Source organism: Gigantopelta aegis, chromosome 15, assembly GCF_016097555.1.
Source record: "Gigantopelta aegis isolate Gae_Host chromosome 15, Gae_host_genome, whole genome shotgun sequence".
In the NCBI taxonomy this organism is placed as follows: Eukaryota; Metazoa; Mollusca; class Gastropoda; order Neomphalida; family Peltospiridae; genus Gigantopelta; species Gigantopelta aegis.
In genome coordinates, this window is record NC_054713.1 from 29,684,985 (window position 1) to 29,700,125 (window position 15,141).

The 15,141-nt window shown below is 38.2% G+C and overlaps 1 protein-coding gene across 2 annotated transcripts in view; it reads right to left on the reverse strand.

Annotated features, from left to right (window-relative positions):
• Positions 1-1,919: 1,919 nt before the first annotated feature.
• LOC121390432 (transmembrane channel-like protein 3) overlaps positions 1,920-15,141 on the reverse strand; it is a 24,002-nt gene continuing 10,780 nt past the window's right edge. The window contains exons 11-18 of one of the 2 annotated variants that reach the window (XR_005960211.1): positions 14,572-14,681; positions 13,407-13,509; positions 11,158-11,307; positions 10,283-10,557; positions 7,737-7,892; positions 5,592-5,670; positions 4,720-4,875; positions 1,920-2,165 (exon numbers count right to left, since the gene is read on the reverse strand). Coding sequence is in view for 1 of the 2 variants with exons in the window: in XM_041522246.1 (XP_041378180.1) it covers positions 2,137-2,165; positions 4,824-4,875; positions 5,592-5,670; positions 7,737-7,892; positions 10,283-10,557; positions 11,158-11,307; positions 13,407-13,509; positions 14,572-14,681 (954 nt within the window). In the remaining variant the exon portion in view is untranslated. The remainder of the gene's footprint in view (positions 2,166-4,719; positions 4,876-5,591; positions 5,671-7,736; positions 7,893-10,282; positions 10,558-11,157; positions 11,308-13,406; positions 13,510-14,571; positions 14,682-15,141) is intronic. The other variant, XM_041522246.1, reaches the window with a different exon arrangement.

The window sequence follows — 15,141 nt, forward strand, 5'->3', positions numbered from 1 at the left end:
TTTAAAACAAACATTTCTGAATATCTGTAACGAACTATCAAGATTGCCGCTGTGTGGCTATTTAAAACAAACATTTGAAGGTCTATAACAAATTATCAAGATTGCCGCTGTGTGGCTATTTAAAACAAACTATCAAGATTGCCGCTGTGTGTTTATTTAAAACAAAATATTTCTTAATATCTATAACAAACTATCAAGATTGCCGCTGTGTGGCTATTTAAAACAAACATTTCTGAATATCTGTAACAAACTATCAAGATTGCCGCTGTGGCTATTTAAAACAAACATTTCTGAATATCTGTAACGAACTATCAAGATTGCCGCTGTGTGGCTATTTAAAACAAACATTTGAATGTCTATAACAAATTATCAAGATTGCCGCTGTGTGGCTATTTAAAACAAACTATCAAGACTGCCGCTGTGTGTTTATTTAAAACAAAATATTTCTGAATATCTATAACAAACTATCAAGATTGCCGCTGTGTGGCCATTTAAAACAAATATTTCTGTATATCTATAATAAAATATCAAGATGCCCGCTATGTGGCTAAACAAACATTTCAAGATAATATGAACAAGTTGAAAAGCCTAGTGAACAATGTTTGTTCCCTGGGTCTCAAGGAATCATTGTCAGAAGGTCCAGAAAATGGCTCCAGGGCCCGGTAACATAAAGCACTCGTAACACTTACGTCAGACGTAAACCATACATAATGTGTGTTGTACGTCTGACGTAAGTGTTACGAGTGCTTTGTGTTACCGGGCCCAGGACCGTAAGTAGCCAACAGTAACGAGGGTGGTTAAAATATAGAACTTCTCTGGGTAGACAAAAATGAATCGCCGTTAGGTAGGCAGTGACTATTGGGAGAATAGCTGTTTTGACACATACCATATTATTACATAATGAGAATATATCTGTATTCTTATTGGTCGAAAAACCAGTCACATAATCGTGGTATTGCCCCGAGACGGTCTCACCGGTCCATCAAAAGTGATGTTGCCCTAGGAGATTTAACCAATGAAAGCCAACAAAGTATAATAATTATAGGTCGAATTTACAGCCCGTTTTAGACTTGCACATGTGTAACTATAACATTTACACCACTGCGCGTGCTGTAACCTCACCGTGGTGCAGGGGTGTAACGTTCTCTTTGAGAATGGCCAATACAGCACACATTTTGAGTAAAAGTCAGTATCTATCTGTGATATTTGTATTTTGCACAGTTCTTTATACTGTTTTTATTTAAATCTTGAATTTTTATATTGATGTTGATCATCACTTTATTTGTTTGCATTACCATAGTTTGACACCCAATAGCCGATGTATTTTTCGTGCTGGGGTGTTGTTAAACATTCATTCATTCATTCATTCTATAACATTTACAATGCTAAAACAACTGTAGGCTTATTTAGTAAATTCGGCCCAATTATCGATTTGGTGCTTGAACCTTAATTGGATAGAAGCACGAAAATATGTTAAAATGAAAATGAAAATGATCGATTGCGCCAATCTGTTTGAAATCGATGTTGCTACTTTATGGATTACAATCGTACTAAATGTAGGAATATGCTTACTGAGATTTAATGAAGATGTAAAAAAAAAAAAAATGGGGGGGGGGGGGGGGCGTAGCCCAGTGGTAAAGTGCTGACTTTATGTGGGGTCGGTTTCGGATCGATCCGCGTCGGTGGGCTCATTGGGTTATTTCTTGTTCCAGCCAGTGCACCACGACTGGTACATCAAAGACCATGGTATGTGCTTCCCTGTCTGTGGAATGGTACATATAAAAAGATCCCTTGCTACTAATGAAAAAATGTAGCGGGTTTTCTCTTTAAGACTATATATGTCAAAATTACCAAATGTTTGATATCTATTAGCCGATGATTAATAAATCAATACGCTCTAGGTGGTGTTGTTAAAAAAACCGTAATGGAAATTTTTTTTCTCTAAAAATTACCAAATGTGTAATTTCCATTAGCCGATGATTAATATATTAATATGCTCTAGTGGTGTCGTTAATAAGAAAAAAGAAGAAAAATGTTTCCGTCATCGACTCGTCGAGATGGTTGCGGTACAGTAAGAGTCAATCACCATATTAGACTGGTGTTAAACATCTGTGTGTATGCCATTTTCTCATCGTCTTACGCTTCCCGCTGGTGCATCGTGTCGCCTGCAATATATAAAGCAGATTCGTCTTAAATAAGCGAAGAAATGTTTTCCCCATTCATTTTGAATCGCACACGTATATGTACATCAATGTTAGCCTACTACGGATGATTCAGAGAACACTGGGGCTATAGTTACAAACTTGCAATGGCAGTAATTTTCTGTTAGAAAATTCGTTGGTAGTGCATCTGTTCTTCTCTTTCTGTATGTCTCACCCCTACTTTACATTTTTAAAATTGACTTCTCCTCTTACAAGTACAAGGATCAAATAAAGTTACATGGATATTCCGTTTTAGCAGCAAACAATATATAGACTACATAAATTAAATCCTAGATTGCAGAAAGTGCCAATCTACCAGTGGAGCTGATTTCAGTCGGATTGCAGAAAGTGCAATGCTAATATTGCTGAACATTATTCACTCTGAACACGTCGGTCGCTTCTACAAATGGAAGCTCGTTTGCTTAAAGGCGAAGCCACACGATACGAGTGCGTCGTACGAGAATAGCGGATTGAGACGAGACAACATTACGATTTCATCCGTTGCTATGTACCGGCCTCGGTGGTGTCATGGTTAGGCCATCGGTCTACAGGCTGATAGGTACTGGGTTCGGATTTTTAATCCAGATACAGACTCCAAACCCTGAGTGAGTTCTCCGCAAGGCTCAATGGTAGGTGTAAACCACTTGCACCAACCAGTGATCCATAACTGGTTCAACAAAGGCCATAGTTTGTGCTATCCTGCCTGTGGGAGCGCAAATAAAAGATCCCTTGCTGCTAATCGGAAAGAGTAGCCCATGTAGTGGCGACAGCGGGTTTCCTCTCAAAACTCTGTGTGGTCCTTAACCATATGTCTGACGACATATAACCGTAAATAAAATGTGTTGAGTGCGTCGTTAAATAAAACATTTCTTTCTTCTTTCCGTTGCCATGTAGTCCGCTATTCTCGTACCAGTTCAGATCACGGGCGTTCGGGTACTGGTTTGCGGATATATGTGTATGATTAATTCAAGTAGATGGAACACCGATACGCGCAATGCTATAGCCGTTGTTCATGTATATAGAGAGAGGGTAGGAAACGAAGATCGACCAGACACACCCTCACTCGCCTAAAACGACAAATATAAAAGAAAACAAAAAAGCCTAAACTCTAATGTTTTATTGCTGTTGGGGTATCACGAAACTTTCAGTTAGGGATGTGATTTTTAAAATTTTCGTCAGATTTAAAGTCGCACGCCTTAGTTTCAGCCCGCGAAAATTAATTATAATTTTGGTTAATCTACAAAACTGTAACACACTTAGATCACGTTTTTATAAAATAGAGTGAAAAAGTAGGTTTTATATCGATAAATACCATGGGAATCCCCGTGACCCAATAACTTGACATAATTTTGAAAGTTAGTATTCTGATGTCACCGGTAGATGTCTCTCGAAGCACAGAAATGCCTATGTCACGACAAATTTCCCAGAGTGCACACAGACTTGGGGTGCGTTCCTTTCACCTCTCCTGGGCATGTTCCAACTGTTCTGTCCTCTCCAGATATCATAAGACTTATTTGTTTTAAGGGTTTGTAACGTTTTGTATTGAGATACTTACTTGTCTGAACTTTATTGTTAATGAAAATTTTCACGAACTGTGAAGGAAAACCTCACAAATGAACGACAAGCAAACGATAACAAATCGGATGTTGATTGCGCGAACCATGCACGAGAAAACAAACCGAACTAAAATGATAACGGTCACGTGGTATATCAACGTCTGTGACGTTGAAATGGGAAGATCCCCTCTAAAAATAGATTAGACCTTGTCTGCTCAACGTTTTTTCTCAGACGCGCGTGCGTTTTTAAGAAATACAAAAAATGCATTTTGTAGTATTACAAACACCAGGATTACCAAAAAACATTTCAAGTAAATGGAAATGTATATTCTAAATAATAAAATGTAAGTAAAGTGCAATTTTATTTGTGAGAAAATGGGTTTAATAGCGAAAAACAACGGCGTAATGGTTAACAACTAGGGCGTGTCCCTTTAAGCTTTTTTTGTGTAAAATAATTATCACAAAGTAGACTATGATCCGTCCCACTGAGAACGCCCTTTTTTTCATATTATGGAATTTACTACACGTTACTTATTTCTGAGCCGATTGTTTTGTAACTTGCGCACAATTTTTTTTTTTTTGTTACTTCCAAAACACTTTATATTTTCTTCTTTCGTCCTGACGGCACTATTTTGAACGAACTGCCGAATGAGTGCGTTTCCCATTTGATCTGGCACATTAATTCATAATGTAATCCTGACGGCATTATGAGTGCGTTTCCCATTTGACTGGCACATTACATAATGTAGCTGATTATAAGGGGGGGGGGGGGGGGGGATGCCAGAGCTTTCGAAATTAACAAATACACGCAATAGCAGACGTCTGTACTTGGTTTCTTGGGCTTTTCGGTCAAAGGAATGGAATGACATCATGGCTTTGGCTCACTTTTCACCCTTTTAAGGATGACTAAGGAGTATAATGTACTAGTATATGGCGGTCTGTTGTACGAAAGGAAAACATACTTTGGTCACCATTAGGACATGATTACATGTTGGGAAGAATTGTGCAGAATGGGAGCTGGGAGTGCTGGATATTCCATGTGATGTGCTGAATTACGGTTACCCACTATGCACTGCTCTTGCTCTGGCAAATACTTTTCTTTTCTCAACGCGTCTTTCCTGTGAATAAAATCATTCAACAATGTAAAAAATTTAAATTGTATAAATATAGAATTGTATATAATGTACATGTATGTTAATAAATGATTCATATTTTGCTTAGCGCTAATTTAATGTATGAAATCGTTGATTGAATGATATACTGCTCGCTCTCTCTCTCTCTCTCTCTCTCTCTCTCTCTCTCTCTCTCTCTCTCTCTCTCTCTTTCTCTCGTCAGGCATTCATCAGACTGATTCATAAATAGAATTATCCGTTCAAAAAATTTCATTCCTGTTCCAACCAGTCCACCACGAGTTGTATATGAAAGGCTATGGTATGTGTTGTCCTGTCTGTAGGGCAGTGCATATAAAAGATCTCTTGCTGTGCTCATGGAACATTTTTAGCGGGTTTCTTCTGATGACCACGTATCAGACTTAAATGTTTGAATCCATCAGCCAATGATTAAATCAATGTGGTCTAGTGGTGTCGTTAAACAAAACAAACCGTTTTTATTTACACTACACTTGGACTACACTACACTACACCACACCAAAATACAATAAAATACAATACAATAAATTTATACATTATTATATTGGGTTTCTTAAACTTTCTGTTTTAAACAAAAGTATGTATTTAAAATTGCCCTAGTTAAATTATTCCAGTGGTCTTAAAATAATAAATTAAAGCCAGTATTTTAAATTAGCAAACTGATTTGGTAAAATTTATAAACTTACAAATCTTAACTGGTTCCTCAAGGATTTTGTCAAAGCTTTATAAGATCCATATTTTGCCACGTAGTAAAATATTATCAACCTTGAAAAACAAAATCCACATAAATTAACATACATGCATAATCGTGAAATCACTTCATATTCAATATTTCACTTAATATAACTAGATGAGGGATTCCATTTGTGTTCAACTATATGCTCCCAGATGAGTCCTTAGACTTCAACAACATAGTAAGTGCATAACTTAAGCAGTAAGTACTACAACATTATATTATGAAGGTGTGCAAAATTTAGGAGCAAAATGGCAATTAGTTTTTGAAAATATGACCACCTATGGTATGCGTTGCAGCGTTGAATGTTTTTGTGTATCAACGCCTGTGATATTTGATCACCAAGCGGTCCTGCGGATACCCACAGTCAAAAATTACGATTTAACTAATTAATAAGAATGTTTGTAAACCAACTATTAGCCGCTAGTCGGGCAAACATATAAATAACATAAATATCTTTTAATTCATTATCCAAAATAATCTTGAAACACTATACAACCATGCAACTACAGGTCAATTAATAATGCAATGTAACTATAGACCAATTAAATTTAATAGTGCAATGTAACTATAGACCAATTAAATTTCACAGTGCAGCGATGGGTATGTAGCATATACTGTACTAGCTGGAGTCAATATGGTCACAGACGTCAGGGCTCCCATTTTTGTTGGGGGTTAGGCTGGATTTTTCTCGAATTAAACGAAAATGCTCAAAACTAGATAATAACATTTAATCATATTAGCATTATGACTGAACAGCTAAGTATATAGGGTTACAAACGAATCACTGTACGCATTGTTACATGGATTACAACTAATGTTGAGGGTAGAATGATGGATCTACATGGTAAAAAGGTCTCAGTTAAGCACATTTTACCCGGATATCTGAATAATTTTTGATCCAGCACTGGGAGGGGGGTCTTTTGCCCCCCCCCCCCCCCTCCCCGCTTCCTGTCTCGTACACTTATGAACATGGTTTTGGCTTATTTACATACAATATACATATATAATTTTGTCAAGTATTTCATTAGGGGCCGAAACGCCATAACCGGAATTTAGTTGATTTTGTTTCCTATTTTTATAATTCTTTTTAAAGACTAAATATTTGAATAAAATGATACTACTACTATTATTGCATAATTGTAACGTTTTATACATAATTCCAGTCATACCCTTAGTATTTTTCATATTATTTCATGCTCTGTCTAATTTCAAAAGTTAGACCAATAGCACTATTTCAAAACATTGGGTCGAAACCATTTTAAGACACACTTAATGTTTTGAATTACCATAGTTTGACACCCAATAGCCGATGTATTTTTCGTGCTGGGTGTCGTTAAACATTCATTCATTCATTCATTCATTCATTCCATTTTACTACACATACCAAGGCAATTAATGAAATCATCAAATATGTATCAGTCTGCATGAAAGCGAACATTAAGTTGAAGGTCTTGCTAGGTGCACTGTGTTCCAAGCTCAATTTGAAATAAGCATGAATAAATAATGATCCAAATGAAATATAGACTTTTAGGTTAAATAATGAAATAAATAATGATCCAAATGAAATATAGACTTTTAGGTTAAATAATGAAATAAATAGATTATTGAAATGAAACAGATTTGGGGCAGGACGTAGCCCAGTGGTAAAGCGTTCGCTTGATGCGCGGTCGGTCTGGGATCGATCCCCGTCGGTGGACCCATTGGGCTATTTCTCGTTCCAGCCAGTGCTCCACAATTGGTGTAACAAAGGCCGTGGTATGTACTATCCTGTCTGTGGGATGGTGCATATAAAAGATCCCTTACTGCTAATCAAAAAGAGTAGCCCATGAAGTGGCGACAGCAGGTTTCCTCTCTATATATCTGTGTGGTCTTTAACCATATGTCTGACGCCATATAACCGTAAATAAAATGTGTTGAGTGCATCATTAAATAAAACATTTCCTTCCTTCCCTCTTAAAACAGATCTATAGGTTTTAGGCTAAATAATACAATTGCAGTTTTATTTAATTGTCAAGTGAAGATGCGCGATAAGTTTGTAAACTTTATTAATGTACAAAATGTTCACAGTCATTAAGAAGACGCCTCAGAAACTTACAGTAAGAGAATTATTACGGGTATCATAATGACTGGTGTGCTAATATACAACAGTGTGCTTTCCAGCCAATCGGGAACTCCTCCAACACGAGATGTGATCACGTAGTAGGCTCGTAACAATCCCCTGAAAGGTCCGCAATCCTGCGATGGCTGCATTCTGTGAAAAGACAAATTCATTCGGCATAAACGATGATTAAACATAAACATTGGCCAGTCGTTCAAGAGTCCGGACCAAATAGCTCAGCTGATGGCCTTCTAGTTTGGTATATGTGTATAACAGGAACTAGCCACAGCTACTAGGTTGGGAAGAATTGTTCCAGACGTCTAAGAGTTATACCATAGTAGCCTAATGTTTAAACAACTCCCTTATATTTATTTAGTAGATATATAGCAATGGCGTAGCCAGCATGAGGCAGACGAGGCGCTTGCCTCGTCTGGAAGTTCCCCAGATTTATTTTATTTTCACCATGACCCTGATATTTATTTTACAGGTCTGGATTATCCTCGGCGCTTCTTCCTCACTGGCTACGCCCCAGTGTGTATATATATATATATACTCTTCAAAAGAAGAAACGCAAAACCACATTGTCGTAACATTTGGAGAATTGATTTAATTATTGAATGGTGAGTCCGATAATTACCAAATGTTGCAGGATTGTTCACAATTCACTCTAGTCCATTGTGAGTAAGTGATAGGACACACCACCAAGGTCAAGGTCATCTGGAGTCAATACCGGGTGTGGCCTCCGCGTGTGTTGACAACTGCCTGGCACCGCCTGCCCATTGAAGCAACCAGAGTACGGATGACGTCCCGGGGGATGGTGGCCCACTCGGCCTGCAAGGCTGCTGCCAGCTCGGGCAGGGTCTGGGGCTGTGGTTGTCGCTGTCGGAGGCGTCGGTCCAACTCGTCCCATAGATGCTCAATTGGGTTCAAATCCGGTGATATCGATGGCCAAGGAAGGACATTAATGTTTGTTGTTCTGTAGGAAAGCCGCTGTGAGACGTGCTGTGTGAGGCCTGGCGTTGTCATGTTGGAACACTGCGTTGGCGTTGGCCATAACTGGAACGATGTGTGGCCGGAGGATCTGGTCAATGTAGCCCTGTGCATTCAGGTTGCCCTGCACGTGGACCAGGTCAGTTCTGCCAGTGTGTGAGATGGCTGCCCAAAACCATGACACTACCCCCGCCGAATCTGTCCACTTCCTGCACGCAGTTTGCCGCATAACGTTCACCACGACGCCTATACACGCGACATCTTCCATCATGACGTCGGAGCAGAAATCGGGACTCGTCACTGAACCACACCTGTCTCCATCGCAGTTTGAGGCCATTGTCGATGAATCTGGCACCACTGCAGTCGGAGTCGACGGTGTTGTGGTGTTAAGATGACACCTCGAACTGGACGTCTGGCACGAATTCCTACCTCACGTAGGCGGTTCCGTACGGTCTGGTCGGATATCCTGCGCAAACCTGGTATTGCTGCGGCTGTGGAGGTGGCAGTAGTCAATCGTTCCCGAAGGTGGCGTACCCGGATGTAGCGGTCCTGCCCGGGGGTAGTGACCCGTGGTCGACCGGATCTAGGGAGGTCACGTGTTGATCCATGTTGCTGGTAACGGTCCCACAGTCTGGAGATGGTGCTTGGGGACACATGGAATGCCCTGGCAACGGCCGTTCTGGATTCGCCTGTGTCTAGTCGGCCGATGGCACGTGTTTCTCTGCGGTTCACTGAGACGTGGCATGTCCTGGATTGTCAACTGTCGGCCAGATACAGAGGCCAGGCAAGCGAACACCCTGCACTTTTATACTGTCGGTGTTCATGTTGCACGTGCAGACAAACGCATGTGCAGTGGTGACATGGTTTGCACGTGGCTGCGTTTTTGCGAATATTCACATTTTGGAACTTTATTGTACAGTAGCTGCGTTTTATCGAATGTAACCGTGGGAATGTGTTTGGGACGTGCAATGACCTTATATTCACAAATCATGAACCGGTAGGAAACATAAAATCGGAGATTTATAACCGATTTGTACCCTTTTGCGTTTATTTTTTTTTGAAGAGTGTATATATATATATATATATATATATATATATATATATATATATATGTTAATATATATATATATATATATTCGTAAGAGGCAAAATACGCTATTTCATGTAAAAAAGAATGTTAAATCTTGCGTTGGTATATTGAAATGGAAAACAAGTATAAGAACTTTGGCCCGATATAAGTTTTAGTAACAAATGAATGTTTTGTACTTTTTTTCTTTCTTTATAAAAACTATTCGTTTTATTGAACTAGACGTGTAATGTAGCCTGTGACCTGTTCGCTTTAAAGTGTTATTAAAACACTTTAAAAAAGATTAACTTAATTTTATGTACACATATTTATGTTGTTGTTTTGTTTTCTTTTTAATTATGTATTTTTTCCATATTATTATTATTATTATTATTATTTTAAAACTTTTAAAGGTTTTAGATTTCCAGTTAGATGAATTTTGACCCAAATTTTAACAAATAAATTTCGTTTACTGGATTTGACTTACTCCACGACAGCATACGCCATTGGGAAGACGCAGACGAACAAGTTGACCAGTAAAACAAACATGTAGAAGTTCCCGGATCTAGAGGCCCGGAACACCTTGGCGGGCGGGACGTTACACGTCCGAGCAATGACGTAGCGGAAGTAGAACAACACGATCAGTTTCAGAACTCCAATTAGCGCGAGAAACGGCGAGAAGTAAAGACCCAACCAAATCAGCGCCTGGCCATAAATAAGGTCAAGGACACCGGAAGGTACATCAAATTCTTGATATCCAAACTGAATTAAACAAAGCGACAAGACAGCAAAATAGAAAATACGAAACTAAAACAAAACAAACTGAAATAACATTAACAAAACCAATCAACCAATCCAGCTCTCGGCTTTAAACATGCGTTTTACTTACAAGAATAATGGCAAAACTCTCCAAACACACCTTATTATTCAATCTTGTGATGGAAAACAATGGTCAAATAATGACTGACTGTACTTAAAGAATAATGGCAACACTCTCCAAAACACACCATATTATTCAATCTTGTGATGGAAAACATTGGTCAAACAATGACTGACTGTACTCTACTACCAAACATGACCCCTTTTTTGCTTCTTTGTAGGTTAGAAGTTATACACAAAATTTAAACTGTGGTTAGTGGGCCTACTAAATGCATGTATATAAATTATTTTATGTGTCTGTATGCTATACGAAATATATTCAACGGGTTAGCGAATGGTTGCTACTAGACCAATTTAAAATAATGTTGGATAGAATATTTGGATTTATGAATAGCGGATATTAGCTATGAAGAAAGAGGCTTAATATATATTCACAGCACTTTATTTTTAATAGCGGATAATCAGCCATCCAGAAAGGTTTACCTTGAAAAGCATTCTGCATTTGGCTAAAATGGCGCTGGTGACGTCAAATGCCAGGCCCACCAAGAGGCTGATGCCTAGATCTATTAACAACACTTTAAAGACTTGCTCGCCAACCTCGTTTTCCCAACAGCAAAACTCGGATCCATTTATCTGCAAAACCAAAACTACGTAGGTATATTTCAGTTATCAGCCACCGAGCTTAAACTGGCCGATCAGAGAAAATCTTCAAATGTCAAGATCGTACCTGGTCTGAAATAACCCAGCTAGACAAAACAAAAGTGCTTTTAAACTAAAAAATATACTTTTTATAATATCGTTCCCCTATGCGTACATTCTTCTCCTGCGCTCAATTAAGTCATCTAGGTGTACGGACTCCAATTTTTGTAGGGAGTGGGGGTGGGAGGGGGTATGCAGACTGATTTTTGACTGAATTAAAAAAAAAAAAAACCCAGCCCGAATCTGAATGAGAGCATTTATTCCTATTAGCATTACTGCCAAATGGCTATACTGGGTTGCAAACAAATCACTACATATGTTTACATGGATTACAACTAATATTTTGGTTAGAATATTGGAAATATCTGATGAAAAGATTTCAGGCAAGCTCATTTTGACCAAATATTTCTATCTTTTTTAAAGAGTTGCTCCAGCCCTGGGACCCCATTTCTCGTTGGTGGGCGAGACATAGCCCAGTGGTGAGACAATAGCTCTCGCTACCTGCCAACGTATCAACCGACAATAAACGCGCGGTCTTACACTTTGGGATGGGGGTGATGCCCCGATCGGGTAGCGTCTATGCCCTAGTTTCGCACAAAATTTGGGCTTTTTTTTTTACAGGTACCCCATATGTTTCAAGCACAAGGCTACTTCATTGGTACTAGATGAAATAAAATTGCAATTTTTTTTTACCCAGATGAAACTATTATTTTTTACAACCAACACACTCACATTTATAACCAATCACAGGACTTGTGGTGTTCACTTCGCTATCAAAAGTTGGGTGCACCTCGCACTTTGCGGTTTGGGATTGATCCCCGTCAGTGGGCCCATTTGGGCTATTTCTCGCTTCGGCCAATGCACCACGACTGGTACATCAAAGGCCGTGGTATGTGCTATCCTGTCTATGGAATGGTGCATATAAAAGATCCCTTGCTGCCAATCGAAAAGAGTAGCCCATGAAGTGGCGACAGTGGGTTTCCTCTTCAATATCTGTGTGGTCCTTAACCATATGTCCGACGCCATATAACCGTAAATAAAATGTGTTGAGTGCGTCATTAAATAAAACATTTCCTCCCTTTCTTCCATTTCTCGTTGCTGTTTTTCGTGTTTTGCTGTTGTGTTGGTAAATACTGCTGTCTTAATGGAAAGACAGCGCTCGAAATAAAATGTAACCTGGCCTGCTGGTAAATTGCAGGTCAAAAAAAATATGTTTCGCTAAAAAAAACCCACTATATATATATATATATATATATATATATATATATATATATATATATATATATATACACACACACACAGTGAAACCTCTCAAAACCGGACCCTCTGTAAACTGTAATCCCCGCAAAACCGGACGTTTTCATGGGCCCTTTTTAAATATCTGTACATAAGAGAACCTCTCTAAACCGGACATGTCTTACAATCGGACTTTTTACTTGATCCAGAGGGTGTCCGGTTTAGATGAGTTTCACTGTATGGCCTGCTGGTGAGAGGAGGGCCTGGAACAGTGTGTGAAAAATTAGCACCTCGGAGATGTATTTTAGAGCATTATGGAATTAAACTATATCAGAATCACGAGCTAACTATACCCCCCCCCCCCCCACACACACACACACCACACACACACGGGGGGAACGCCTTTTTCATACTATGGAATTTACTACAAATTATTTATTTCTGAGACGATTTTTTTTGTAACTTGCACACAAAAATAGTTGGTTTTGTTGGTTTTTGTGGGGTTTTTGTTGTTGTTGTTGTTTAATTTCTAAAACGCTTTTACTTTTCTTTACTGAAATTAATAACTTTGTAGGAGGATGGGACGGAATATAGCAGATATAGAGGCGGATCGGGGGGGGGGGGGAGGGGGGCTAGAATAGACCTAAACCTGTGTCAGTCAGATAACACTCATAACGTAATAACGTGAAAAACGTATCCAGCTAGATTTTTTCTCTTATAGATGCGTTTTGTAAAACAACGAGTTGTAAGATAAATGGTATCCAACGCCAAATCATATAGTGTTCTAATATACTCACTTGACTAATGGTAGAATTTGCAGTTTCACCAATACAGGCAGTAGTAACGTTATACAGAGAAGAAATAAAGACAACCAGGCTGGCTATGTAGAAAAGGGTGGTTCTGAATAAATTAAAATTACAACATTAATATTCGTTTATGCTTCTAAGGGCTTTTGTAACTTAGGTCAAACTGAAAATAAAATATTATTTTATTATCAGGATGATCTGGTAATAAGAAAATATGGAAAGACCAATATTAAATTTAATTTAAAATTAATTTAATTTAAAGTTACTTTCCAATAGTAAATTTAATTTGAAGTTACCTACTAACAGTAAATTTAATTTGAAGTTAATTTAATTTAAAGTTACGTGCCAGTTATAAATTTAATTTGGACTTACCTACCAATAGTAAATCAAATTTAATTAGGGATACCTACCAATAGTAAATTTAATTTGATGCTACTTGCCACTAATAAATTTAATCTTGAGTTATCTGCTAATATTAAATTTAATTTGGACTTACCTGCCAATAGTAAACTTAATTTGAAGTTAACTGCTAAATATAATTTAATTTGAAGTTACTTGCCAATAATAAATTAAATTTTGAGTTACCTGCTATTTGTAAATTTAATTTGGAGGTACTTGCCAATAGCAAATTTAATTTGAAGTTAAGGTCTCACTACACAGATGTCATCTGCCATTGAAACACATGTTAAATTGCCCAACTTCAAATGAGGATTGCCAATAGAATGGGTTCTCATTTGCAGTAACAACATACACCATTGCAAACATACATTGTATAAGCATTTATTTTCACTCCAAAATTGAGAACATTTCCGTCTCATTTTTTTGCTATATGACCGCATCTGGCTGAAGTACCGGTCCGAACAGGTGGTTCATTAACCGATTCACTTCGGCTGTCTCCTGCGCTATATAGCCATATCCCAAAAGATCAATGCACAATATTACACAACAACATGGACAAAATACAGCCAGAAGGCTTACCATTAAACATACATATTGTTTTAATTCTTCATCATTTCCTAGAAGTGAATATGTGAACCATAACGTGTGTCACAATTAGGAACTATAGTGGACCGTCCGTGATCAATCAACTCTCACCCGGAAGTGATCTGTGTAGTGAGACCGTAACTGCGCTAACTATAACTTAATTTGGAGTTACCTGCCTATGGTAAGCTTGATCATGGTGCGTGGGTGCCAGCGTTCCGCCCTGATTAAGATGCTGAATATTTTCGGGACCACTAATTTGAGACCAGACACCAATAAAGGCAGCTGAAAACCGTTTAAAATTAAAAACAAAACAAATTTATTCCTAGATAAACAGCATAGTCTGATGATTCAGCGAATCATGACTAAAAAAAAAAAAAAAAAAAAAAAAAAAAAAAAAAAAAACAAATCGCATGTATTTAATAAAAATAATTAAAAACAATTAAAGAAATTTAAAAGATACTGTATGTGAAAAGTTTGTTTGTTTTGTTTAACGACGCCACTAGAGCACAACATCGATTCTTGGATGTCAAACATGGTAATTCTGACTCGTAGTCAGAGGAAATCCCCTACATTTGTTCTAATACAGCAAGGGATCTTTTATATGCACTTTCCCACAGACAGGAAAACACATACCACGGGCTCTGACCAGTTAGAACGTGAAAAAAATCCAATCAGTTGAATGGATCCACCGAGGTGGTTCGATCCTGCGACACAAGCACCTCAAGCGAACACTCAAGCGACT